The following is a 27,051-nucleotide window of genomic DNA, read 5'->3' as shown; positions in this document are numbered from 1 at the left end:
AGAGTGTTAATTTGTAAAGTCAACAACAGGAGTCACTGTGCACTTACTCCTCATGTAGGATCTCTGTCCTTAATGTGCTGTACATTGAGACTTAATGCTATAACGAGTACTCAAACAGTATATTTCACTTTGTGTTTCTATGGGGGTGCAAACTGTTGAAAGCTTTACTTAATGTATACTAAACTGATCTTCTGTAAAAAAAAAAAAAAAAAAGAAGAAGAAGAAGAAGAAATTATCAATTCCCAACTTGACTCTCACTGGGATTAAACATGACAATAGGTCTGATCTGATTTCATCATCATTTATAAAATCATTTATTATTTTTCACTTTATGTTTCTGTGTGGTAGCAAACTGTTGAAATCTTTACTTAATGTATGCTAAACTGATCTTCTGTATATAAAGAGAATCAAAAATGAATCCTCATGTGAATGGAAGGGGAGAGGGAGTGGGAAAGGGGAAGGTTGTGGGTGGGAGGGACGTTATGGGGGGGAAGCCATTGTAATCCATAAGCCATACTTTGGAAATTTATATTCATTAAATAAAAGTTAAAAAAAAAGAGATTGTCCCAATTGTAAAACTAATCATGTTCCACTTGAGAAACACTGTTCAATCAATGTTCACCAAATGAATACACAACTGCATGAGAATACATTTAGTGAGGTACATTTCCCCTTTCCAAAAAAAAAAAAAAAAACAACCCAGCTTTTTCTCCTAGAATATCTGTACAGTGCACTAGGAAACTCAGAGAAAAACTTTAGAAAGAAAATCTGAACTCTTCCGTTGTTGATTTATTCCATAAAACATTTGTACTTCCCACTCTAAATCATAAGGAAAGCTCCCTTCAGAATGATGAAACACGACTGCTATGGATAGCTAATCACACTGGGCTAAACTAATGGCTCTGTCTTCTCCCCCTTCTCCGCCACAACCTGTCCAGTCTTTACATGCTGAAAGCTAATGCCTGTACTACAAGGCAGTGTCAACTACTACAACATCTAATGACTAGGAGGAGTCCACTGAGTTCCTGATGTCATCTACCTGGTATTGGGGAAAAGGACAACAGTGATATCAAATGATACTCTGGGAAATTAATATTAACACTTGCTTGCAAGGACTCATAATCCTATCTGAAATATAATAAGATTAAGTCTGGTTCTTATGTTAAATTATATAATTTCATAAAATTCATTTAAGGAAATTAACCTTATTTTATTCCTGCAGTCATAGTATACTAGACAAATTATTTTTCTTCATGGAGTCTATATTCAGATAGAATTTATAAGTGAAACACTTTATAATTTTGTGTATTGATTATATTCTGCAGGGAAAAACATGTACTATTTAAAAACCCCAAGCTGTTTAAAATCATCTGAAGCAAAAAAGCCAGCTAACTACACTTCAAATAAAACATGGAATGATCCATGTTGCTTGGAACCTTTTCATTTTTTCTATAGTGGAAGTTCCTCATAAATTTGCAAACTTGGACAATTTGATAAATACATCATAAGAGTTTTGATAACGCTGGAATAATAAATGTCCTTACCTCAAAGAGTGGCAAATCATGGGATAAAAATTTTGGCAGATTTACATCAATAATAGATCTAAACAGCAAAATTTCTTCATTTTCATTTGGATATTTCAGCTAAAAGAAAACATATTCATTATGTTATCTGTAACTGCTGACTGCACCAACCTCAAGTGTGTACACACTTGTGTACAAAATGTTGCTCTTATTTTCATTTTATTAGATTGCTATTAGTTTTGGACACCAACACTGACATTTTGAATTTTTTTACTAGTCTATAATAAAAACCTAGGTTCAACTAATTACCCTTTCACTGTTACACTGAAAAAAAAAAAAAGCCATTTTTGGCCATGAATTCATTATGGTTTACCATTGCTTATATCTTGGAATAAAACTTGCTTGTCCTATGTATTCAAGACCAGCAGTGGGTTGAGTAAGTGAAATCATTACAAGTGGTCAATCATCTTGAAAAGACACATTTACATGTAACACATATAAACATTCATTTATTTCCTTATGTTGATGTCAAGACTTCCTCTCTGAGTGTAAGTTTCTTCGTCCTTTCTCTCTCCTCATAAAAACTATATCAATAATGGATCTATCCTCTTAAAAGATAATTTTAAGGAAATTTAAGTGTATTTTTTTAATTTAATTACAGCATGTAAATTTAATGTAATTCATATATACAGATTCAGGGACACAGTGATACTTTCCACTCTAGCCTTCCTCCAACTGACACTCCCACCCTTCTTCTTCCTCCCTCTCCTATTCCCATTCTTATTTTATACAAAGATCTATTTTCAGTTTATTTTATACTCATAAGCTTAACCCTACACTATGTAACCCTACACTAAGAGTTCAACAAAAAGTATGAAGAAACAAAAAACTCTGTTCCTCAACAGAAGAAACAAGGGCTGTTCAAAATCATCACCTCTCAAAGTGTCATTTTTCACCTATAGATTACCTTTTAGGTACTCTATTAGTTACCACAGATCAGGGAGAACAGGGAGAACATACGGTATTTGTCTTTTGGGGCCTGACTTATTTCAAATATAATGTTTTTTTTTTATCTGTCAACAGTTGATGGACATTGGGGTTGATTCCATATTTTAGCTATTGTGAACTGAGCTGCAATAAAAATGGGGGTACAGATCACTCTTTCATATGCTAATATCTTTAGATTTGGATAAATTCCCAGAAGGGGGAATGCTGGGTCATAGGGTAGGTCTATATTCAGATTTCTGAGGTATCTCCATATAGTCTTCTGGTGGCTGCACCAGTTTACATTCCCATCAATGGTGAATTAGGGTACCTTGTTCCCCACATCATCACCAGCCTTTGTTGTTTATTGATTTCTATATGAGAGCCATTCTAACTGGGGTGAAGTGAAATCTCATTGTGGTTTTGATTTGCATTTCCCTGATGGCAGTGATCCTGAGTATTTTTTCATGCGTCTGTTGGCAATTTGGAATTCCTTTCTTGAAAAATACCTGTTCAAGTCATTTGCTCATTTCTTAACTGGATTGGTTGTTTTGTTGTTTTTGAGTTTCTTGAGCTCCTTATTGATTCTGGATATTAATCCTTTATCAGTTGCATAGTTTGCAAATATTTTCTCCCATTCTGTCAGTTGCCTCTTCACTTTGCTGAGTGTTTCTTTTGCAGAAGAGTAGCTTCTCAGCTTGGTATGATCCCATTTGTCTATTTTTGCTTTGATTGCCTGTGCTTTTGGGGTCTTTTCCAAGAAGTCTTTTCCTATGCCAATGTTTTGCAGAGTTTTAACATTTTCTAATAATTTGATGGTATCAAGACATAAATGTATTGTTTTATAAATTTAAATTTTTTTTCATTTTATATATTTTTCTCATCTACATCTAATTCAAAGTCAGTATTTTAGCATTTCATCTTTACTAAATTTTTCTTAAATAATGAACTCAGTTTTCATGGAAACAAAACCCTTCTTTTCTTGTTTAAGTACCATTGGTTTCCCCATCATGTAACTGGATGACATAATAACAGTACCACATCCAGCCAGCTTTAAAATGATTCATGAATGAGCATACTAGTTTTTGGTAAGGAATCTGCTCACCTGAGGGAAGCCAGAGTGGGACAGCAGAGCAGTGTGCTGCCTACTGGCTGTGTGCTCACTAGATTCTGTGTGTCAGTGAGCACAACAGAGAATGGAATAGGCTGGCTTACAAGCTAAGTCAGTTGAGTAGATGTTAAAGGGGTGTTAAAGAAAACTCTATATTCACTTCCAAAACATCTGAGGTATAAATGAAGTTTACTAGAAATCTGGTTGAATTTTAAACCCATTACTCATGTCCATAAGAGTGTTCACATAAAATTAAGAGAAATTTAAGTATAGAATTACTTCTCCCAGCTTTAATACTTTATCACCACCTCACTCCAGTTTCTCATACTATCACACATTTATTTTCCAGAGCCCTCTCCCTTTTCTATAGAATATTTCTGCCTGATAAACGCCATGTTCCACCTAACTGGATTAGCCTTGCAATAATTGCACAATGCTGGCTATCAGGTTTAGCCATATCCCAGTGCCAGTGAGCCCTGTTCCTCTGGACTTTTTATTTGATCAATCTGACTACACATAAATTACAAAATGTCACAAGTCAGCTTTGTTATTTGAGAGGCTGTTATTTTGAAGCAAATGTGCAAATTATTTCTTGACCTAAAAGAAACAAACTTTCAAATATTCAGGCCAACACATTCAACAATTCTGAATTAGCTTTTGACAAAGAATGATAGAATTCATTTGCAGGATTCATTTGCTCAGTAACTTTAATAGCTCAATTCCATGGTGAAGATTTCAGTGATGACATACACTAGGACAATGTATTATCTTTCCCATTATCTGACCACACTGGAATCCTGACATGCCAGTTTAATACAAATTGTTGCCTCTATTAACTTTTGTTTATTACAAAATACAATGACTTGAAGCTATGTTAGGCTAATGTGAAATAGAACATTACTGCTATATATCAGAATTCTTGATAACATTAGTACTGAAGATAAAAATGTATGTCACTGTTCTTAATCATGTAGATACATTTTAAAACCTGTATCTTCTACAAATAATGAATGTGAAAATTTTGCATTCTGCAAGGTCATATTTTAGATTTTGCTGTTAGGTATCACCTATCTTGCTTTCATAAGAAGCTGACTAATGTAGTTACATTTCACGGTTCCACAGAATATTTCCAATGGAAAGCCAACCATGTCTTAAAAGTATTTGAGTTCTTCATATATGAGAGGGCTTCTAAAAGTTTGTGGAGGCCGGCGCTGCAGCTCAATAGGCTAATCCTCACCTGTGGCGCCGGCACACCGGTTTCTAGTCCCGGTCGGGGCGTCGGATTCTATCCCGGTTGCCCCTCTTCCAGGCCAGCTCTCTGCTGTGGCCCGGGAAGGCAGTGGAGGATGACCCAAGCGCTTGGGCCCTGCACCCGCATGGGAGACCAGGAGAAGCACCTGGCTCTGGGCTTCAGATCAGCACGGTGTGCTGGCCGCAGCTCGCCCACCGCAGCGGCCATTGGAGGGTGAACCAACGGTAAAGGAAGACCTTTCTCTCTGTCTCTTTCTCTCACTGTCCACTCTGCCTGTCCCAAAAAAAAAGTTTGTGGAAAAAAGATTTAAAAGTTTATTTTGGTACAAAAAAATGAGATTCATGTAATTTTTTCATTATATGCAGTTCTACAAACTGAAGATCCTTCTTATATACTTAATATCTAGATCATTTAATTTTTTTCATTTTTAAAATAATATTTATTTGGAAGGGAGAGAGAGAAAGAGAAAGAGAGAAAGAGAGAAAGAGAGAGAGAGAAAATTGGTTCCTATCTTCTGGTTTACCCCTCCAGGCTGAAGCTAGAGGGCCAGGCTGAAGTTGAAAGCCAGGAACTCAATCTGGGTCTCCCATATGGGTGGTAGTAATCAAGTACTTGAGCCATCACTTGCTGCCTCCCAGGGTAGGAAGCTACAATCAGTAGTGGTGCCAGGACTTGAACCTAAGCACTCTGAAATGGGGTGTGGGTATCTCAAGCAGTATCCTAATCACTAAACCAAATACTCACTCATCTTTTAATTTAAAATTTATTTATTTACTTATTTATTTGAAATGGAGAGAGATAGAAAGAGAAAATAAACACATACTCCCATATACTGGTTCACTCTCCAGATGCCTGCAACAGCAGGCCCAAATCAGGAGCTGGGAATTCAATCTGGGTCTCTCGTGTAGGTGGCAGAAACCTAATTACTTGAGCCATCTCTACTGTCTCCCAGTGTCTTTATCAGCAGGAAGCTAGAGTCAGGAACCTGAGCTAGACATCAGAGCCCAGTACTTTAATATGGAATGCAGGTATCCTAACTGGCATCTTAACCACTTTGCCAAACACCCATCCCTAGATCATTTTAAATGCAAACATTATACACAGCAAATCACTTACTGCTAGTCCACAACTAACTGCAATTGCATTATAGTTATATTTAATCATATTAAGTGATGTTGTTTATGGCTTTTTGAGCATGTTTATTAATTATACATTATTTATTTTAAATTAATTCAAGTTATATAGGATCAAAGCCTTCAAAATATTTTTCAGAAACAAGCAATTTTGTTGCTTAGTAATATTGTTTTATATTTTGAAAATTATGAGACAGAACTTAAATCACCAAGAATTACATGCATAAGGTTTTAGAAATCATCATGAAATTTCTTTTTTCAGGTGTGCAAAATAATAAATTGTTTTATACAGTAACTTATTTTTTCACTTAGTTAATGAAGCCAACTTCTAATTGAAATTTTGTAAAGATCTACAGTATTGAGCTTTATTTTATTTTTTAAAAAATCTATTTTATTTATTTAAAAGGCAATGTTACAGAGAAAGAAAGAGAGGGAGGAAGGGAAGGAGGGAAGGGGGAGATGGAGGAAGGGAGGGAGGGAGAGAGAGAGAGAGAGAGACTGAGACTTCCAGTGAACTGTTGGTTCACTCCCCAAGTGGTCACAATGGCTGAGGCTGGGCCAGGCTGGAGTCAGGAGCCAGGATCTTCATCTGGATCTTCCACATGAGTGCAAGGACCCAAGGACTTATGGGCCATCTTTCACTGCTGTTCTAGGTACATTAACAGGGAGATGGATCAGAAGTGGAGCAGCCAGGACTTGAATCAGCACTCCTATGGGATGCTGGCATTGCCAGTTACAGCTTAACCTGTAACACCACAATGCTGGCCCAGGTATTGGGCTTTACAAATGAGCAGTTTATGAATCAGAAACCCTCTAGTTCTCTACCTTTAAATTCCCAGCAGCAGTAAGCACTGACTTCACAGCTCTCATTCCATAGTCGTAGTGATGCTGAGATGATAACTGCTCTGAACACAACCGATAAGTAGCCACAATTTTCACTGACAGTGGCCGAGCAGTAACAAACCCACAGGAGTACAGGACTATTTCAGCAATCATGGCATAGTCAGGCACCATCATTGCTACTGTACGAAAGAGAGCCTATGGGTACAAAGAAAAGGTCCTGTTAAAAAGATGATAATAAATAAAATCCTATACTTTGTTTCATAACATGTTATAGCTTTTTGTAATGCAGCATCAAATTGTAATGCTGAAGTAATACAGATAAAAACACTCAAAAATTAGGTTCCTACTATGGTTATATAAAATATATCATTAAACTTTTGCATCACTTTTTTCCCATCTAAATGTTAAGTACCAATTAGGTTACGTTCTTTGGGGAAGCAACACAATACAGGGAAATGAACCTCAGACTATGCCAGGATTTCCACCAGCCTCTCATCTAGGCTGCTGACAAAGCATCTGCCTGTTTTGGGGCAACTGGGCTTCAAGCAAGGCTTTCTAGTGGTCTATTTAATTTTATAATCTGGGGATAAAAAGATAACCCATAATAACAAAGACTATATTAGATAAATGATATATTTTGAGATTTGCTTAAAACTTTTTTGTCTGTAGCCATTATCTCAGTCTTTCTTCAAGTATAATAAAGAAAGCTGGGAACAAATAACGGATGATTGCTACTGGAGTCAAATGAATTTTCAAAGTTGTGAAGATAATTTTTTCTCATAGTATTTTAAATACCATTAGACAAGTAAATGTCATGTGATGAGAAGTAAACATAAAACTGAGAAGACTAAAAAAGAATAAGAAAATTTAAATTTGGAATATTAGTATGCTCATGCATTAAAATATCAAATTCTTGTACTAAAGAGAAAAATTAACAATATTGTAGGGGACCAAAGGATCACCTCAGATGAATTACAATCATATTCAGATAGTTTGTAAGTGCCTTCTGGGAATTACTTGAATTACCAGAAACATAGGTAGATAGAAAATAAGAACATCTTGCTTAAGTCAACATATTTTCTCCACACTGAGAAAAAATAAAATTTTGCATCAAGCAAGACCTTTACAATGTATTAATTTTCAGCTCAGACCTTGGTCCTGCAGTTTTGTCTTTCATTTATTTTAAATATTTACTTTTATTTATTTGAAAGGCAGAGTGACACAGAGAGAAAGAGATCTTCATCTGCGATTCACTCTCCAAACGGCCTCAATGGCCAGGGCTTGGCCAGGCCCAAGCCAGGAGGCAGAAACTCCTTCTGTTAGGCCACATGGGTGGCAGGGGCTCAAGAACTTGGGCCATCCTCTGAGTCTTTCTCAAGAGTGTTAGCAGGGAATTGGACTGGAACCAGAGTAGCTAGGAATCTCTAACAGGCAGTCTGATATGGGATGGCAGCATTTCAAGCAGCAGCTTAATCTTGCAACACAACACCAGTCCCTGAAATCTTGTTAATGAGGTTACCATTAAAGAATGGAAAGAATAACGTTTTAAAATACAGCTTACACAAATAACTTGGAAGAGAAGCTTAAACAAGCATTCTCAATCACTTCATCCATGAGAACAAAGAATACAAGAAAATTGCCATACACATGGTACCTCTTTTACAGTGTAGGCTCCCAACAACTACTTTTTTCTTAATGAATAGAAGAAGTAAGGACTGAATTAACAAATCAGTTGTTAACCTCAAGGTTAGGGTGATACAGTCTTTCTACAATAGCACAAATTACAACAGTTTAGAGCCAACATCTGTACATTGCTGTAGGTTTCCCTCTGACCACCTAAGGTAAATTTCCATTCACATTGTTTCAACACCATTAGCAATGTTTCATTGGTTGGGGAATACAATGAAACAAACTCCTCGGTATTTCAGACTTTTAGGTATTTCCATATATACTAAAAAAAAAAAAAAATAGATGTTCCATAGAAACTCTAATCAAGAACACTGTGCAATAGAAAGAACAACAACAAAGCTATCTGAATTTGTGAACAGCTTTTGACTTAATGCAAAATGAAACTATGTTACCCCAAGAACCACAAGATGTTTGCTTTGACATTTTTTTTCAACATATACACTGTGGAAAAGTCTGCAGACAGCATTAACAGATTCAACCAATGACTCCCAGATTTCTATGCCTAGCTACACAGAGAATTTTGCTTTTCCTGCTTTATAAATATTTATGCATTCGAAGGTTGATCCTACTGAATAACATAAGTGAATGTAAAAGAAATTGCTGCAAAAAAAAGCTTTCCAAACTAAATCTGCATTAAAAAGTCACAAAATGCTTATTAGGTAAAGTATTTACCAGTTTTCACTTTTTAGCCATAACTGTCTTCACTAAGGTACAAGTGCTAAAATCTCTGTTCCATCACCAAAAAGGGCATAGTGTGGAAATATAAAAGCACTTGGCAACAATTAGTCATATGAAAAGTCTTGGGAGGAAAGAAAAACTGCTCATTTACTCCGAGAAGCTGTCAGTCTAAGAATTGAATGGTGGAAAGAAGATAGGATTTATTCAGAATATTGGTTTTTTTTCATCTTCAGTTATTACTGCATTAAACTTCAACATGGTTTTCCATGCAGAGGCAATAAATAAATGCAATTCAGTAGAAAAGACATAATGTGGCTGACAAAGACATGGAGAAAATGCTATATTCAACTATGAAAGTGTTTCAGTTTCTTATAATAAAAAATTAGTGCTGACTTGATGAGAATTGATATATGATGTAAATTCTTTCAACCTGTGTTAGAGGGCAAGTTAGCCACATGATTCTTGGTCCTATGACTCTACTTAAGGAAATATCTTAAAGTAGAGAAAAACCTCAAGTAAAAAACTGCCTATTTTGATATTATTTACAATGCAGAAAAACTACAAACCACCTAAATGTTCAACAATGAGAGTTATGTAAATTTATTTACAGTTTAAATTATGTTTATAATGATGGAGAAATGCTCATGTTACCATATTAACTTGAAAAAAAGCCGGCACCACGGCTCAATAGGCTAATCCTCCTCCTGTGGCGCCGGCACACCAGGTTCTAGTCCCCGTCGGGGCACCAGATTCTGTCCTGGTTGCCTCTCTTCCAGGCCAGCTCTCTGCTGTGGCCCGGGAGTACAGTGGAGGATGGCCCAAGTACTTGGGACCTGCACCCTCATGGGATACCAGGAGAAGCACCTGGCTCCGGGCTTCGGATCAGCGCAGATCAGCGAGGTGCGCCGGCTGCAGTGGCCATTGAGGGGTGAACCAATGGAAAAGGAAGACCTTTCTCTCTGTCTCTCTCTCTCACTGTCCACTCTGCCTGTCCAAAAAAAAAAAAAAACAAAAAAACAAAAAAACAAACAAACAAACAAAAAAAAAACTAAGTAAACACAATTTTCTTATTTCAACTGTATTTTTAAGTATTTATTTTAAAATTGGAGGAAAGAAAACTACAATATAGTAATCAATGGAGTACCATTTTAGTATTTTTCCATATTTTAAAATTTTCTGTAATTAGCATTATTTTAAAGCCAGAAATTTTGGAAACTGTACCTGGTGTGCATGTCTGTTTTCTACAGGTACTTAAAGTTTTGACGGGAGGCATTGGTGTAAAAGTGATGAGCACAGCTGTCTTCGTTTTAAAAATTCTCTCTTAGGATAATTTTCTAAATTATTATAATACTTAAGGACATCTATTTTCACAAAATTCCAGGGTAGCATATTCTTTCTTTTTATGTATTAACTTTGTATATCACAGAAAGGAAGTAGAGGATATCATCATTTCCCTCATACCTTCAGATTATCTGGCAGTTCTGATCGCCCAGCATACCCAGGGTTCATGGTTATGAACACAGCACATGTAGGGTCAAGTTTCAGTTCAGTTCCTTCAAATACTAGTATTTCAGCACCTGCATTAATACCTGTGGGTAGTCAGGAATGAAATGACTCAGTAATACACATATAAATGTGACTTGTACCATTCATTGCCTCACATATTTCTTCTATTTTCACATAACGCAAAGACAGACTAGTTCATTACCTCTTTGGATAGTAAGGATTTGTTGAGCAACCACAGAAAGTACTTCTAAATCAATTCTGTTAAACTCATCAAAGCAAGCCCAGGCTCCACAAGATAACAGTCCCTGTGAGAAAAGAGTAATGAAATTTTTCAACTTTATCTGATTATTTCATTGAAATGTTGCATTTTCACCTGATCTTTTTCAAGGATTTAATATCCTATCAAGGAAATTGCTTATTCACCTTTATCTTTAAAGACAGCTTATTTTTCATTACTGATTCATTATTCTCTATGAGTAAAGAGTTTGTTCAATTGAAAATTTTTCCCATTGACTTTTTACATTCCTTATATATCTTGGCATTTGGGTGTACATGTGTAATTTGAAAACCTTTTTATTTTTTATTTACAAGTTGATTATACTTGCTTCTTTCACATTAGTTCAATAGAATGGGTTAGAGAAGTTCTCTATATAAGACGACTTTTGCTGCCACCAAGACTGCTTTGTGGTCTGAGCAGCTTAACAGCCAACTAATATAATTTAAGGCCCCATTTGCAATCCTAACTCACAGCTACCCAGCAACATTGTGACATCTGGCGATAAGGAAAAACTTTAAAATCAAGCAGGAGTAGAAGCTCTGTCCAAATTCAGGTTTACTTTTTAAGAATGTACAACAATTAAACAAGTATTTATTAAAAACATGTTTTATAGATTTTGGTATGTGAGATTTTGGTATGTGCCTGGCATGATGCTGGGCACTATATACATATGCATGCATGTATAAATGTATGTATATCTATACAAGTGTATGTATCTATCTACCTATTTAAGAGGCTGAAAGGGCAAGTGCTCATCCATTGATTCACTCCCCGAAATGTGCATGAAGGCCAGGACTGGGCCTAGGCCAAAGTCCAGATTCAGCAACTCAGTATAGATCCCCAATGCAGGTGGCAGGAATTTAATTATTTGAGCCATCATCATTGCCTCCCAGGGTCTACATTAGCAGGAAGCTGGAGTCAGGAAGGAGAGGCAGGTGTTGCACCCAAATACTCCAAAGTGGGATGCAGGATCCTAACTGGCATTTCAAGTGCTAAGCCAAACATGCATCCCTGTATATATCTTTTCTGCAAGAAAAAAAGGCTAGAACAAGTGTTGCCACACAGTAAATAGTGGCTGACTTTAGATTTTTACACAGTTCATTCTACTGAATCAGGCTGTACTGCTCATGATGTCATAAGAAACAGTACCTTCTCAATATTTAGAAATTCTGTCCATGACTTCAACTTCTAATCAACAATGTAATCAAAGAATAGAAGTCACAGAGAAGAGAATGCTTATGAAGTCACATATTCAAACAGCTGTAGAGATTGTGAGGTTCTTGATAGGAATAATCATGTATTTTTAAATTTTGCATCCTCATGCGTCTTTAGACACTTAGTAATATAGCACCTATTTAAGCTATGTGTTGATTCTTTTAAATTTGCTATTTATTTCTTAAATAATCACCACAGTAAGACTGTATGTCATTTCAGAGGATAAATTAAAATGTTAATTGGCCATTTACATGTTTCTTCCTAGTTTATTCATTATCATTTCAACTTGGCTTTTGAACCCACTCTAATTGTTTAAACATCATGAATACATAGTCTTCTACAACTCCAAATTTACTACAAAATGGCCAAGCTATATTCAACCAGGAAACATTTCACTGTATTGGGGAGGAGTCATATGTTCCTTTTGTTAGTGTGTTTGTTTTTTTAAAATGCCAACCTTTCCAAAGAAAATTTGGGAAAGAACATATTTAAGAATATTTAAAATGTATCTTGAAAAGTACAGAAAAATTACATAAATAAAAAGAAAAAGTTAATCTCAAATAGATCATTTTGCATTCAATTGTAGCACTTAACATTTTCAGGAATAACAGGTTTTAGCAAACAAGCTGCTAAAATGACCACATGTTTATAGGTTTACAGGCAGGCACTTTGCTGATTTCATGCCAACTTTTGGAATCCTATAGAACCATAAAAGTGCAAATCTGACTCAGTATAAGGAAAAAAGAATCCCATAAAACAAGACCAAGATTTAAAGTTCACTGAAAATTATTAATTAGAATATGTCTATAAAAGTAAGTTACTCATGGGGTGGGCACTGTGTTGCAGTGGATTAAGCTACCACTTAGCATGCCCAGATCCTATATCAGAGTCCCCAAGATTAAGTCTCACCTCCAATTCTGATACAGATTCCTGCTAATGTGCCTGGGAGGCAGCAGGAGATTGAGTCCCAAGTGGTTGAGTCCCTGCAACCCACATGGGAGACCAAGATGGAGTAAGGCTTTGACTTGGCCCAGTCCCACCTGTTGTGAGAATCTGGAGGGTGCGCCAGAGAATGGAAGATAACGCCCCTCTTCCCTTTTCATCTCTCCCTCTCTGTCACTCTTTCAAACAAATAAATTAATAAGTCTTTAAGAGAAAGTGAATCACTGGGACATAATACGTTTTTGAAAACTAAGATCTATAAGTTAAAGATGTCTTTAGATTCCTATAACCTTTATGTAAGGCAGAAGTCCTGAAACTTTTATCTGTCCCAGTGTATTTTAAAGACACCCTTCACTCTAAGCAGTAATAATGACCAATCATGGCAGGAACTAGAGAGATAGTTAGAGCTGCACCCCAAACAAGTTTTTCATGTAACATCACTTCCCTTGAGAATTACTGAGACAAGGTTTTAGTTTTTAACCTCTATTTAAGCCACAGAGTTTTTAATTTGCAGTCAGTTTCTCTTTATAAATAATCTTCCTCTATGATCAATTACTCTAGTATAAGGAAATGAGGAATAAATTCAAACCTTAAAGAATTTTCCTAAAGCCAAATAATCTAATCCATCAGAGCAGTTGAAAACAACACATTGTTTGGCCACAGCTTTTGCCAAGTCCTTAGTTGTTTCAGTCTTTCCAGTGCCAGCTGGACCCTCAGGTGCTCCTCCAAGGTGCAGGTGAAGAGCTCCAAATAAGGTTCTAAAATAGAAAAGACAGATAGTCTTTATATAATAGTATGCTTTTAATATATATATATATCAAAGAAAAGCAAACATTCAGACTGAGAGCCAAAATTTTGCACTTCCTCCTTAATAATTTCTTCCTTCCCACTAACTTTGGGAAATCTTCAACAGTATATTACTTTGATGTTGTATTTTGCTTCTGAATAGCTGTTTATATGACAAATTTAGCACAAATTCATTTTTGAAATTCAATGATGATTTCTGGTAAATATGGAGAATTCAGCTGATCCTGAGCCACCTAACCCCCCTTACTGCAAGCACATGAAATGTTGCATGAACAAAAACAAAACAGTAACTTTAAAATACACAGCCATTTTTTCTTAAAGCATGAAAGGAAAATCACCAACAAGAAGGGAATGCAAAGTTGCAAGGTAATGAGATACTCAGGCTGCAGAGACCCATATTGTTTTAGTATCCACACATAAACAGAAGTGGATTTATGCCCTCATAGAAACAGAAAACAAGTTCTCAGAACTGAGCAAGGTGTGGAGCTGGAATGGCTCCATCTGTATAAATCTAGAATCCACAAAATGCTGCCTTGGCACAAAATAGAAACTAAATTTATTCCTGCAACCTAAAGGAGGTAGACAAAGAAGAATTCCAATCACAGAAGAGACATGGCAGTGTATCCTTCATGCAGGACCCGGTGGGATGCTACATAATTAATTTAAGGGAGGGGATTCAAACTTCCATTAGCATAGCATAAGATCCCAGACTAACAAATTAGCATTAATTTTTTTCTGGACCAGAGACAATCACATAGCTCTCTTCAGAGATAATAGTGAAACTACTCCCTACTAAAGGACACCTTAACAACTAGGAACATACAAGATTACATGGGTAAACAACCACTACTAAAACAATTTCAAAGCTAAAACCAGGCAGAGGTAAAGGTTGAGTCAGACTAGCAATGCCAAAAACAGATGGACAAAGTCTGGAGGTGTTATAACATAAATGGCATCCTGCCCTCTTTGGATCCTGGTAGTCTATTAAATGAGATTTTAAACTGAAAAAAAAAATGACACCAGCAAATTATGTGTGTGTGTGTGTGTGTGTGTGTGTGAGAGAGAGAGAGAGAGAGAGAGAGAGATGTCAGTTTTATAAGAGACAACTTGAAATGCTAGTAACAAAAATATAATCATAGTACTTCTGAAAACTCAATGAATAGGGTACATATTAGGAAAACATTAGGAAACAATATTGTACAGTGGAAGGTAAACAATGTTTCATAGATGCAGGGACTGTATATAAGAAAAGACAAAGTAAAAAGAAGAAAGTGGAGGAGCTGGTGCTGTAGCATAGTAGGTTAAGTGTCTGCCTGCAGCACAGTAATTCCATGTGGGTTCTGGTTCAAGTCCTGGCTGCTCCACTTCTGATCCAGCTCCCTGCTGATGGCCTGGGAAAGCAGTGGAGGATGGCCCAAGTCTTGGGCCCCCTGCAGCCACGTGGGAGACCCAGGGGAAGTTCCTAACTCCTGCCTTTGGATTGGCTCAGCTCCAGCCTTTGTGGCTATTTGGGAGGTGAATCAGCAGACAGAAGACCTCTCTGTAATTATGCCTCTCAAATAAATAAATAATTTTTTTTAAAAAAATAGTAATAGCAATGAATACCAGGAGAGTATTATCTTTGGAAGACTGAGGGAAAACTATTATTCATCTACAATTCTATTCCTAGCTAATCTATCATTTAATAATTGAGCTTAGGCCAATAAAAAAAGATAATATAGATGAAGACTGATAGAATTGATTATTTTCAGAGCCTCACAGAGAGAATTAGTAAAAGAAGTTGCCTAGTAAGGAGAAAATTAAACCAGAAGTAATATAAAACAAGAAGCAACAAGGAGTAAAGAAGATGATAAAATCTAGGGCAAACCAATATATATATATATATATATATATATATATATATATATTAGCTGTAAAAATATGTAGGACTATACCAAATCTTTATTTTCTGTCTCAAAATTCTGACTAAAGTCCTGAGCACAAGAAATGTCAGATCATCCTATCTTATGGTCAATAGAAAAACTGTAAATGAGAGTCCAGAAGAGAGGATTTCTTTAGAAATAGCTATTGGAGTGTTACCTATTTTGCATCTCAGTGATAGAGAGAGAGCAGCACTCCTTCCTTTCCTAAGCTAATTGAGGGGCCATTAGACAATTACTTGAAGAGGTTTGGCTTGCCATGCACACCCCAGGGGATTTTTTGGAACACAAGAGCTGAGAGCTGACTCACAACTTAAAATATTTAAAGTAGAAAGAATTTTTGGAAATGCTAATAATACAGTGGGATACAAGAGGACAATATGATGGATGTACACCTATTGCTAGCAAAGCAAATGCGTATCATTTGGGCAGATCCATATTCCTCTAGAATGGAGCTAGATTTAGCCACACTGGATAAGATACTATACAGGAAGTCCAGCTGGAATGAGAAGACCCCAAACAAAGGGCCTGTGTAACCGACGTCAGCCAGAGGCTAAAGTGAAGTCACCAGCAACCAGCCAGAGACGCATAATTCTACAAGTGGGAGAACCCAGTGTCTGGGGGGCTCTCAATGTCCCAAACACTCCTTATAAGATCTGGCAGATCTGGGTTTATGCCAACACTTATAGCACTAAACTTGTAAGAAATAGTTGTCACATATACAAGTACATTTTCTTCCCTTCTCTCTCCCCTCCTTATTCCCCAATCCTGGGGGCACCAAAACATGAGCTGGGGAGGAATGAATGCCAAAGACAGGGGAAAAAGGACAAACGATTGATCATGTCTGCTCAAATGTAGGCTTTGAGCCTGAGTCAGGCTTGAACAGAGGGAAAAGGGAAGTTTTGATGGATGAGAGATGTTAACTTTGGTATTAAACCTAAGTGGACTTTTAGTATCTGAAAAATGTGACTTATAAATTAATATCTTAGAGTGATAAGAAAAGCTAGGGAATCTATCCTAGATTTTGTCTAGGAAATGGGAAAATATTTGATAGAACAATTTTAACATAAAAAAACAAAATGGCTTTCTGCATGAGCCCTGAAACAAGTATGTTCAATAAATTATTTAATTTTTTTAGAAATTAATTAAAAAACAAAGTTAAATTCAGTATTTGACAATAATTTGGAATATGGAAGAAAGGAAATTTGAGTTAAAGTAGTGAAAGTCCTTTCATTATTTAGAAAGAAGACAGAGGTACTTATTGGTTATAGACTTCATAATGAAATAAGCAATTTTAAAGAGTAAGGTAACCTTTGGGGGCCAGCATTGTGGCTTAAGAGGTAAAGCCTGCCTGAGATGTTAGCATCCTGTATTGGAGCCAGTTTGAGTCCTGGCTGTTCCACTTCCAATCCAGCTCCCTGCTAATGTGCCTGGGAAAGCAGCAGAGGATGGCCCAAGTGCTTGGACCCCTGCACTCATGTGGGAGACCAGAAGAAGCCCCTGGCTCCTGGCTTTGGATTGGCCCAGCTCTGGCAATGCAGCTATTTGGGGAGTAAACCAGCAGACGGAAGATCTCTTTTTCTCCCTCTCTTTCTCTGTAACTCTACATTTCAAATAAACAAATAAACCTTTAAAAAAGAGTAAGGTAACCTCAAGAGAATAGAAAGAATCCCATGCCATATTCCATATTGCGTCCATCTGAGATCAGAGAAATGAATAAAGATAATTATATCACTTAACAGAAGATAAGACAGAAGGAAAACAAAGCAATAGAAAATAAAAATGAAAGCTTTGAGAATAGAAAGCACAAAATACAATGATTTAGGTAAGTCCAAATAGTCAACTAATCACATTAAATGTAAATGGATTAAATTCTCTAGTCAAAAGATACATTACCCCTTAGCATTTTCATGTGGCTCAATCCCCTTCTCCTTTGATATAAAATTGCCACCCATATCTCGAGTAATTTTCATTCCCATCTGGGTTACATGTACCTGTATCATCTACTGTTTCACTCAGTACACTCTTTAGTAATCATTTTCTAATTTGCCTTTCCCATCTAACTGAGAAACATCTGAGTACAAAGACTCTATTGTTCTCTGTTAAGAGTACTACCAGAGCATATGGTATATAATAGCTAATTGCTAATGCTTCTTAAATGAGTAAGTAAAATTTAAGAATTTTTTTCCATCACACCTAAATGGTGGACACATATATATATATGTTAAATGTAAAAGAATTTCTATATTATAAAACCAATAATGGCTACAGCTGGGAATGGGGTATATAAGCAATAGTACTAATGTCAGATTTCAGGTAGATTCTTCAAATGACTGGGCCTGTCCCTGTGTCATGTAACTGGCAGAATATCAAAACATATTCCAGTACTACTGCACTGCTCTTAGCTTTAATCCTGAACTACTTTCCCCGATTCATTTCATATTCTATAAATAATAGTCCTGCCAGGACTATGAGGAAGACACAGGCATTAATCACCATCTTCTATCAGAAAGACATCAGCATTTTAAATAAAACACATGAATAGCCTTACAATTCACTAAAACCATTTACAATTCTAATCACTTTCTAGGAACCAATATAATTTAAAATTGCTGTTCAGTTTATGGGAATTAAATATATTTTAATAAATGCCTACTTTATGTCAGGAAATGTGTTATATTGGGTTACAAGAAAAATAAGATATAATCCTTGTCCAGGAAAAGATTGCAATCAAATATATCAAACATTTTGGGAAGTGAACTAGGAGATAGGATCTTTCTTTTTTCTCTCTGTATACCTTTCAAACAAAACAAAAATATAAAATAAACATATTTATAATCCATTGTGGTGAACAATAGAACAAGAGGGAGACACCAAGTGTGAGGGCAGTCATATTGAAATCTAACATAGATGAGAATGTCAGAAAAGGCTACTTATTTAATAATTGGTAATGTCCTAAAGGATTATACCTCCTTGAGGAAAAAATGAAGAATTTTCTTGGAAAATGAGATAATGTGTACAAAGGAATTCAATTGAGAAGCAAAATGGTATGTACAAGGAAGAGTTTGGCATTATTGGACTATAGTTGTCAATTGACAGATTATATTCATCCTCATATGCTATGGTTTTTTGTTTGTTTCTTTTGACAGGCAGAGTTAGACAGTGAGAGAAAGAGACAGAGAGAAAGGTCTTCCTTCTGTTGGTTCACCCCCAAATGGCTGCTATGGCTGGTGCGCTGTGCCGATCCAAAGCCAGGAGCTAGGTGCTTCCTCCTGGTCTCCCATGCGGTGCAGGGGCCCAAGCACTTGGGCCATCCTCCACTGCCCTCCTGGGCCACAGCAGAGAGCTGACCTGAAAGAGGGGCAACTGGGACAGAATCCGGTGCCCCAACTGGGACTAGAACCCCGAGTGCCGGTGCCGCAGGCTGAGGATTAGCCTAGTGAGCTGCGGCGCTAGCCTGCTATGTTTGTTTTTAATAAATTGTAGAGGGCTATTAAGTAACTAGTAGGTCAGAGCTATTCAAGCAAACATGAAGAAAACAGTGTTGGGTGGAATCTTCCTATTCTTCCACTCATGTTAAATATATCAGTCACGTGGACAAAGTTTCCACCAAAATTTTCAAGTTTCTGTCCAGTCAGCTCACACCTAGGAGGTCAAATGCAGACTTGAACGGAAACCTGTGAAGTAGCGAGCAGGGTCACTATATGATTCTCACTCCTAATCTAAAATTGGGTGAGTTGACGTGACTGTTCTTTCTCTTGGATTCAGCTCTTCACCCATATGGAAAGTATGCTTAGCATTAAGGAGAAGAAAATAATTAATTGTTTTTATGCTAGGTATATTCTTCTATAAATATTGTACATAAGAGCTTTAAATTGATAATCAGATACTTGCTCACCTATTTATATACTAACGCTTTGCTTTCCATTGACTTAAGCTTTTTGGATACTCTGGATGGAAGAAAAACATAAACTCTAAACCCCTAACTCATATTTAAGGAACAGTTCTAAAATAAAATCAGATCTTTGACAAAGAAACAAAAGCAAAAAAATAAACAAAAGCAATTCACTGGAGGAAGGATACTCTCTTCAAGAAATGGTGTTAGGGTGCTGGTGCTGTGGTGAACTGGGTAAAGCTGCAGCCTGCAGGACCAGCATCCCTTATGGGCACTGGTTCAAGTCCCAGCTGGCTCTCTGATACGGCCTGGGAAAGCAGTACATTGAAGATAGCCCAACTCCTTGGGCCCCTGCACCCATGTGAGAGACCTGGAAGAAGCTCCTGGCTCCTGGCATCTGATCAGCCCAGTTCCAGCCGTTGCAGGCATTTGGGGAGTGAACCAGTAGATGGAAGACCTTTCTCTCTATCCCTCCCTCTCTCTGTCTGTAACTCTCCCTATCCCAAATAAATTAATAAAATATAAATAAAATGGTGTTGGTAAAACTGTATATCTACATGCATAAAAAATCAGCCCTCAACCTGACTGTTGATGAGCAGCTTAATATGTTATCCCTGTTAGTATTTTTTTGTTTGTTCTACTTAATACTTTTGGTTGAATACTGTAATCAATACACAATTCTTCTTAAGTGCTGAAACTTAACTGAAAAGTGATCACTGTTAAATATAAGAGTGGGAATAAGAGAGGGAAGAGATGTGCAATTCGGGACATGCTCAAGCTGACTTACCTCAAACAGTAGAGTTAGAAACATACCAGGGGATTCGAATTCAATCCCATCAAGGTGGCATGTACCAATGCCATCTCACTAGTCCCAGTGATCAATTTCTGTTCACAATTGATCGTAATGATAGGACTAAGAACCAAAGGGATCAATAAACAAGAATAGTGTCTGCAAATACTAGCTGATAGAATCAAAAAGGGAGAGAATGTCCAACATGGGAAGTGAGATACACAGCAGATCCATAGAATGGCAAATGTCCTAACAGCACTCTGGCTCATAATCAGCCCTTAAAGCATGCGGATCCAGCTGAAATGCCCATGAGAGTATTTCAGGCATGGAAAGCCAAGACACTCTGGGGGAAAAAAAAAAAAAAAACTAAATGACAGATCTCCATGAGTGAGATCCCAGTGGAAAGAACGGGTCATCAAAAAAGGAGGTACCTTTCTCTGAAGGGAAGAGAGAACTTCCACTTTGACCATGGCCTTGTCTAAATATGATCAGAGTCAGTGAACTCAGGGGGCTTCCATAGCCTTGGCAGCTCATGACAAGAGCCTAGGGTGAATACTGAGGCCATAAACAAGAGTGTCAATTTGTTAAGTCAACAACAGGAGTCACTGTGCACTTACTCCTCATGTAGGATCTCTGTCCTTAGTGTGCTGTACATTGAGATTTAATGCTATAACGAGTACTCAAACAGTATTTTTCACTTTATGTTTCTGTGTGGGAGCAAAGTGTTGAAATCTTTACTTAATGTATGCTAAACTGATCTTCTGTATATAGAGAATCGAAAATGAATCTTGATGTGAATGGAAGGGGAGAGGGAGAAGGAAAGGGGAGGGCTGCGGGTGGGAGGGACATTATGGGGGGGAAGCCATTGTAATCCATATTCTGTACTTTGGAAATTTATATTCATTAAATAAAAGTTTAAAAAAAGGAAAAAAATTAGCTCAAAATGGATCACTGAATTAAATGTTAAAATACAAAACTATAAAACTTCTAGAAGACAACATAAGAAAAATCTAGGCAAATTTTGGTTTGATGAAAACTTTTTAGATCAACACCAAAAAGCAAGATCCATGAAATAAAAATTAAAAATTGGACTTCATTAATATAAAAAAACTTATACTCCATGAAAGACACTATTAACAGATTGAAAATGCAATCTATAGATCATAAGAAGATATTATACATAAAAGGCATATATCCAAAAATATACAAAGAACTCTTAAAGCTCAATGTAAGAAAACAAACAAACCAATTACAAATCAGGCAAAACATATGGGCAAAAACCTCAACAAAGAAGATATTATTTGGGAAACAAGCATGGAAAGAAGCTTAACGTCATATTCATTAGGAAATTCCAAAATAAAGCAAATTTACATTTAACTATACATCTACCAGAATGGCTAAATCCAAAACACTGGTAATACCAAATGCTGGCAAGGATGTGGAGCAATGGAATCTCATTCATTGCTGGAAGGAATGAAAATACTACAGAAATTTTGGATGCAGGCTAGGAGTTCCTCACAAAGTTAGATTTACTCTATGATCTAGCAATCATGTTACTTGGGCATTTATACAAGTTAAAACTTTTGTCCACACAAAAACCTGCACACAAATATATGTATCAGTTTGATTCATAATCACCAATACTTGGAAACCACCCAGGTGTCCTTCAATAGGTGAATGGAAAAACTGTGGTATGCCCTTAGAAAACATCATTATTCAGTAATAAAATGAAATGTGCTATTGAGCTACAAAAAGACATGGAAGAACCTTAAATGAACATTACTAGGTGGAAGAAGACAGTTTGTGATTCCAAGTAATAAAACTCTAGAAGACACAAAACTATAGTGACAAAAAGTGATAGCTGTCAGGGGCTCAGGGGGAAGGCAGGAGGAATGAACATATAGTGCAGTGAAACTATTCTGTGTGACACTGCAAAGATGGATGTTTGATGATGCATTTGTCAAAACCCATAAGGCTATACAACATAATGGACCTTGTAAACTATGGACTTTAGTCAATAATACGTTAATATTAGTTCATCAGTGGTAATAAAGTACTATAGTTATGAAAGATATTAATAATAATGAACCATCAGAAAGGGGTATTATTTAAGAATTTCCTGTACTTCCTGCATAATTTTTCTGTCAGTCTAAAACTGCTTCAAAAAGCACTTTCTTCATAAGGACAATAGAATGTAAAATAAAATTGTATTTATTTTTACCACATTTGAGAAGACAAAGAGCCTGGGAGGAAGAAGCCGTCAGATAAAAAGAAGTCAGAAATAGAGTTGAATGGATAATAACACAAGAGAGAGTTGAGAGAAAAAACAACAAAAGATAAATTTATAGTATGGAAGATGATTTTGTATTTTTAAGTGAATCAGTGATCTGGGGAGTGAGTGAACATTGTATCCAATAAATCGTTAAATTAATGGGTTTACCTGTAGCATCGATCAGTGAGTGGGGTAATAACCAGCCTGGGGGAATTACCCAGATACTCATATCCATATCGCAAACCAGCATTGATCATCTTTGTTTCTAAATGATTGTTCTAGGATAAGTCAGATAAGATGAAGTTAAAGAAAATTTTAAATGTTATAAAATCTCAACATCTTTAATAATAACAACTATAATACAGATAGTATCTTTAAAATTCATTTTTCAGGTACGATTTGATTCAGTAGAAGAATCTAATTTCTAGTTTCCATGGATAAGTAATTGAAGTCACTGGCTTCAATTTTCTCCAAAAAATATTTTAGCATTTTTCCCTTATCTTTCCCATGTTTTCAATAGTTTCTATTTTTCATTAGTTTACAGAAAAGAAAACTGATGCTTACAGGAATAAGTAACTTGCTCAAGTTACATATCTGCTAAGGAATGACAATTCTGGCATTAGAAACTAATTCAATCATCTGAGCTCCTAACCACAATATATACACACTGCCCCTCAAATGATTTCCCAAGATGTTATTTCTTCTTCTTCTTCTTCTTTTTTTTTTTTTTTTTTTTCAACAGGCAGAGCGGACAGTGTGAGAGAGAGACAGGGAGAAAGGTCTTCCTTTACTGTTGGTTCACCCTCCAATGGCCGCTGCGGCTGGCACGCTGTGGCTGGCGCACCGTGCTGGTCCAAAGCCAGGAGCCAGGTAATTATCCTGGTATCCCATGGGGGTACAGGGCACAAGCACTTGAGCCATCCTCCACTGCACTCCTGGGCCACAGCAGAGAGCTGGCCTGGAAGAGGGGCAACCGGGACAGAATCTGGCACCCTGACTGGGACTAGAACACAGTGTGCCAGCGCCATAGGCGGAGGATTAGCCTATTGAGCTGTGGTGCTGGCCCCAAGATGCTATTTCTTATCTCTTCTCTCCTCCTCCCCAGCAAATGTTCATGAAATCCTATCCAATGAGAACTTCTGAATCTTCATCTTCATCAGCTCTCTTTGTCCCTACTCAGTAGGCTTAATCTTGTCCACCATACTGTTCCTTCTCCTGCTAACTTACCAATCATGATTACCATCACCACCTATCCAGATGACCTGATAAACGCCTTCCTTCTAGACTGCATTTCTAGCTCCTTCAACTGATCAACAAGGAGAAACTTTAACGACTAAGTCAGACCAAAAAGTTATTTCTACCTTCCTCAGATGCCTCCAGAATCTAAAAACACAATTTTAACTAGCCAGTCCCAACCTTTTGCATACTCAACAAGCATAATGCCTTATTAAAAGTGAGTAATTTTTGATAATTAGTCATAATTTTTGTATATATATGTATTTTATATATACACATATATATAAAAATACATTTGGCTACAGGCAAGGTGGTTATATAGATGTAGAGAGATAGCTGTTGACTTCCTCACTCTTCAGCCTAGAGAAATGTTCACTTGTGTATAGTCAGCTATAAGCAAAAAAAATCCTTTGTTACTGATAATATTTCCCTTGTGAGCAAGCAAGCACAAATTAAAAAGCTATGAGCTGAAATTGCTGTGCAATAACATTCAATATTACTTACTTGCCAGTAGTACCTAAGCTGACTCAACCATTCAAAGTCAGAGTCATCACTAACTTTTTTCTTTACAAGTGTTGAAAGGACATCTCTAGCATGGACATCCAGTACAACAAGGGCTCCCAGGGTAACACGATTCTGTTTGGACAATTTACCACGGACCAAAGTGACAATATCATCAATTTGTCTGTTACATTTCTCCAAGTATGTCTCAAGAACCTGAAGGAAAATAAAGCAAGATATCTTGCTCAAAGTGGTCAGTCATTTTGAACAAAAACATAGTTTGAACTAAAGTTTAAAGAATACTCTCTGCATTTTAATCACAATTTTCCATATGATATATTTTGAGATAAGTTTTCTTACTACAAAGTGTTGGGTGAACTGACCCAATCTGACCTGATATAGTGAATACATGTTCACAGTCCTTTTCTAGTCTCTGTGTGGTTGGGTTGGACCACCTCCAGGACAACATGAAAGTAGGACTATGGGACCAACCACAGCCAATCAAAGTTCTTCCTGGGGACTGGTACACAGACTGAGAGAACAAAGTGCTTTTCACTAGGCTTTGGTATATGTGAATACGCCAACTCGAAGCTTCTGCAAGGTATCACCATCTCTGCAGGATAAATCCTTCCAAGGACTAGTAGAGATAAGGGACAATGATAGAGAGCAGTGATAAAGCCCTGAGTCCTGATTCTGTCTGCTCTTCTTTTGAACCAGTGAGTCCTATGAATCTCTTCCATGAAATTTCATTTTAAAAGAATTTTTATTTTATTTTAGCTATTAGAGAAAGACAGGAGAGGGAGAGGGTTAGGGTGAGGGAGATCTTTCACCCACTGGTCCACTCCTCAAATGCCTGCAACAGCCAGAGCTGGGGCTAGGCCAAAGCTTGGAGCTGGAAACAGTCTGTGTCTTACACATGGGTGGCAGGAACCTGAGTTGTGAGCCATCACTGTTGCCTCCCGCAGTGTGCATTAGCAGGAATTTGGAACTGGAAGTGGAGCTAAGACTCAGACTCAAGCCTCTGTTTCAGGATGCAAGCATCCCAAGTGGTGTCCTAACTACTATGCCAAATGCCTGCACCTTATGTGTAAACTTTCTGAATGGGATTTGGGTCATTTGAAATGTAAAGATTCTAAGTCTAACGAAGCATTGAACATTTAAGTTTATGGTGAACTAATGCCAGTTTGGAGGGCCAAGCTTGCTTTGTCATCTCTTCTCTGGTAGATAAATCTAATGAACAGGCTTAAAAAGGAAAAACAGTTCATGATGATGAAAATAAAAATAGAATCAGTGAATACCACTGTGATGAAGAGAAGTACCAATATGCTCAAGAGGCTAATATGGTGGCAATCTCCAAATTAATATTTAATAAATGTTGTATACCAAAATACCAAAGAATATTTTACTCTTTTAGTGCCATTGCTAAGCAGTAGCAATGAAACAGAAGGTGAAGATTTCTGAGAATGAGAAAAAATTTAAAAGACAGAGTTGGGGACTACAAATTGTTTCTCTAAGGGAGATTTTTCTTGTTCCTTAAAATATTTTATCTTTTTAGTTATTCTTTTTTTTTTTTTTTTTTGACAGGCAGAGTTAGACAGTGAGAGAGACAGAGACAGAGAGAAAGGTCTTCCTTTCCATTGGGTCACCCCCCAAAATGGCCGCTACGGCTGGCGCCGCTGCAGCTGGCACGCTACACTAATCTGAAGCCAGGAGCCAGGTGCTTCCTCCTGGTCTCCCATGCAGGTGCAGGGCCCAAGGACCTGGGCCATCCTCCACTGCACTCCTGGACCACAGCAGAGAGCCAGACTGGAAGAGGAGCAGCCCCAACCGGGACTAGAACCTGGGGTGTCAGCACCACAGGCAGAGGATTAGCAAAGTGAGCCGTGCGCTGGCCCTTTAGTTATTCTTAAGAAAGTCCTTTCTTTTTTCAATGGTTTTATGGTTAAATGCTATTTTGTTTATATTATTCACATGGTTCATTTGCTATTACTTTGTTTCCCAAGAAGGAAAAAAATAAATCTCTGTCTCACCTAGGTTTAATCACATAACTATTTTAATTCCTAGAGCCAGTTAGTGAATTTTTGGAGACTGATTATATATACTAGTAAAATGGTTTTTATCCTAGGAACAGAAATTTTCCCTGTTGGGAAAACTCAGCTTCCTCACCATCGAAACTCAGGATCCCTAAGCACCTTACCAATTCTCATATTCTGACACAGAATAGTAGTGACACAGAATAAAAACTTATCAATTGGACCTGACATGACAAATTTTATGCATAAGAATTACTACTTATACTAGAAAAACATTTTCCTATATGAAAAAAGTAGATTTAGAGCTGAGATTTAGTTTAGGAACTAGGTTATATGAGTCAATGAAATTTTGATGAGCTAAATTGGAAAAAAAAATCATGATATTGATAGCATTTTTGTTACATTTGTTAACCATTCTTATGATGAGCTAGTGAATCTGGAAGTA

The 27,051-nt window shown here is 36.9% G+C and overlaps 1 protein-coding gene across 2 annotated transcripts in view; it reads right to left on the bottom strand.

Moving 5' to 3' along the window:
- DNAH7 (dynein axonemal heavy chain 7) overlaps positions 1–27,051 on the bottom strand; it is a 384,555-nt gene that overhangs the window by 212,353 nt on the left and 145,151 nt on the right. For both annotated transcript variants that reach the window (XM_089330144.1, XM_089330145.1), the window contains 7 exons: positions 24,577–24,789; positions 23,005–23,114; positions 13,743–13,911; positions 10,922–11,024; positions 10,675–10,802; positions 6,829–7,041; positions 1,545–1,643 (listed from right to left, as the gene is read on the bottom strand). In XM_089330144.1, the coding sequence (XP_089186270.1) occupies positions 1,545–1,643; positions 6,829–7,041; positions 10,675–10,802; positions 10,922–11,024; positions 13,743–13,911; positions 23,005–23,114; positions 24,577–24,789 (1,035 nt within the window). The remainder of the gene's footprint in view (positions 1–1,544; positions 1,644–6,828; positions 7,042–10,674; positions 10,803–10,921; positions 11,025–13,742; positions 13,912–23,004; positions 23,115–24,576; positions 24,790–27,051) is intronic.

The sequence above is a fragment of the Oryctolagus cuniculus genome, chromosome 3 (genome assembly GCF_051225735.1).
Source record: "Oryctolagus cuniculus isolate XC-2025 breed Fujian yellow rabbit chromosome 3, ASM5122573v1, whole genome shotgun sequence".
Classification (NCBI taxonomy): domain Eukaryota; kingdom Metazoa; phylum Chordata; class Mammalia; order Lagomorpha; family Leporidae; genus Oryctolagus; species Oryctolagus cuniculus.
This window is presented reverse-complemented; position numbering and strand designations above follow the sequence as displayed.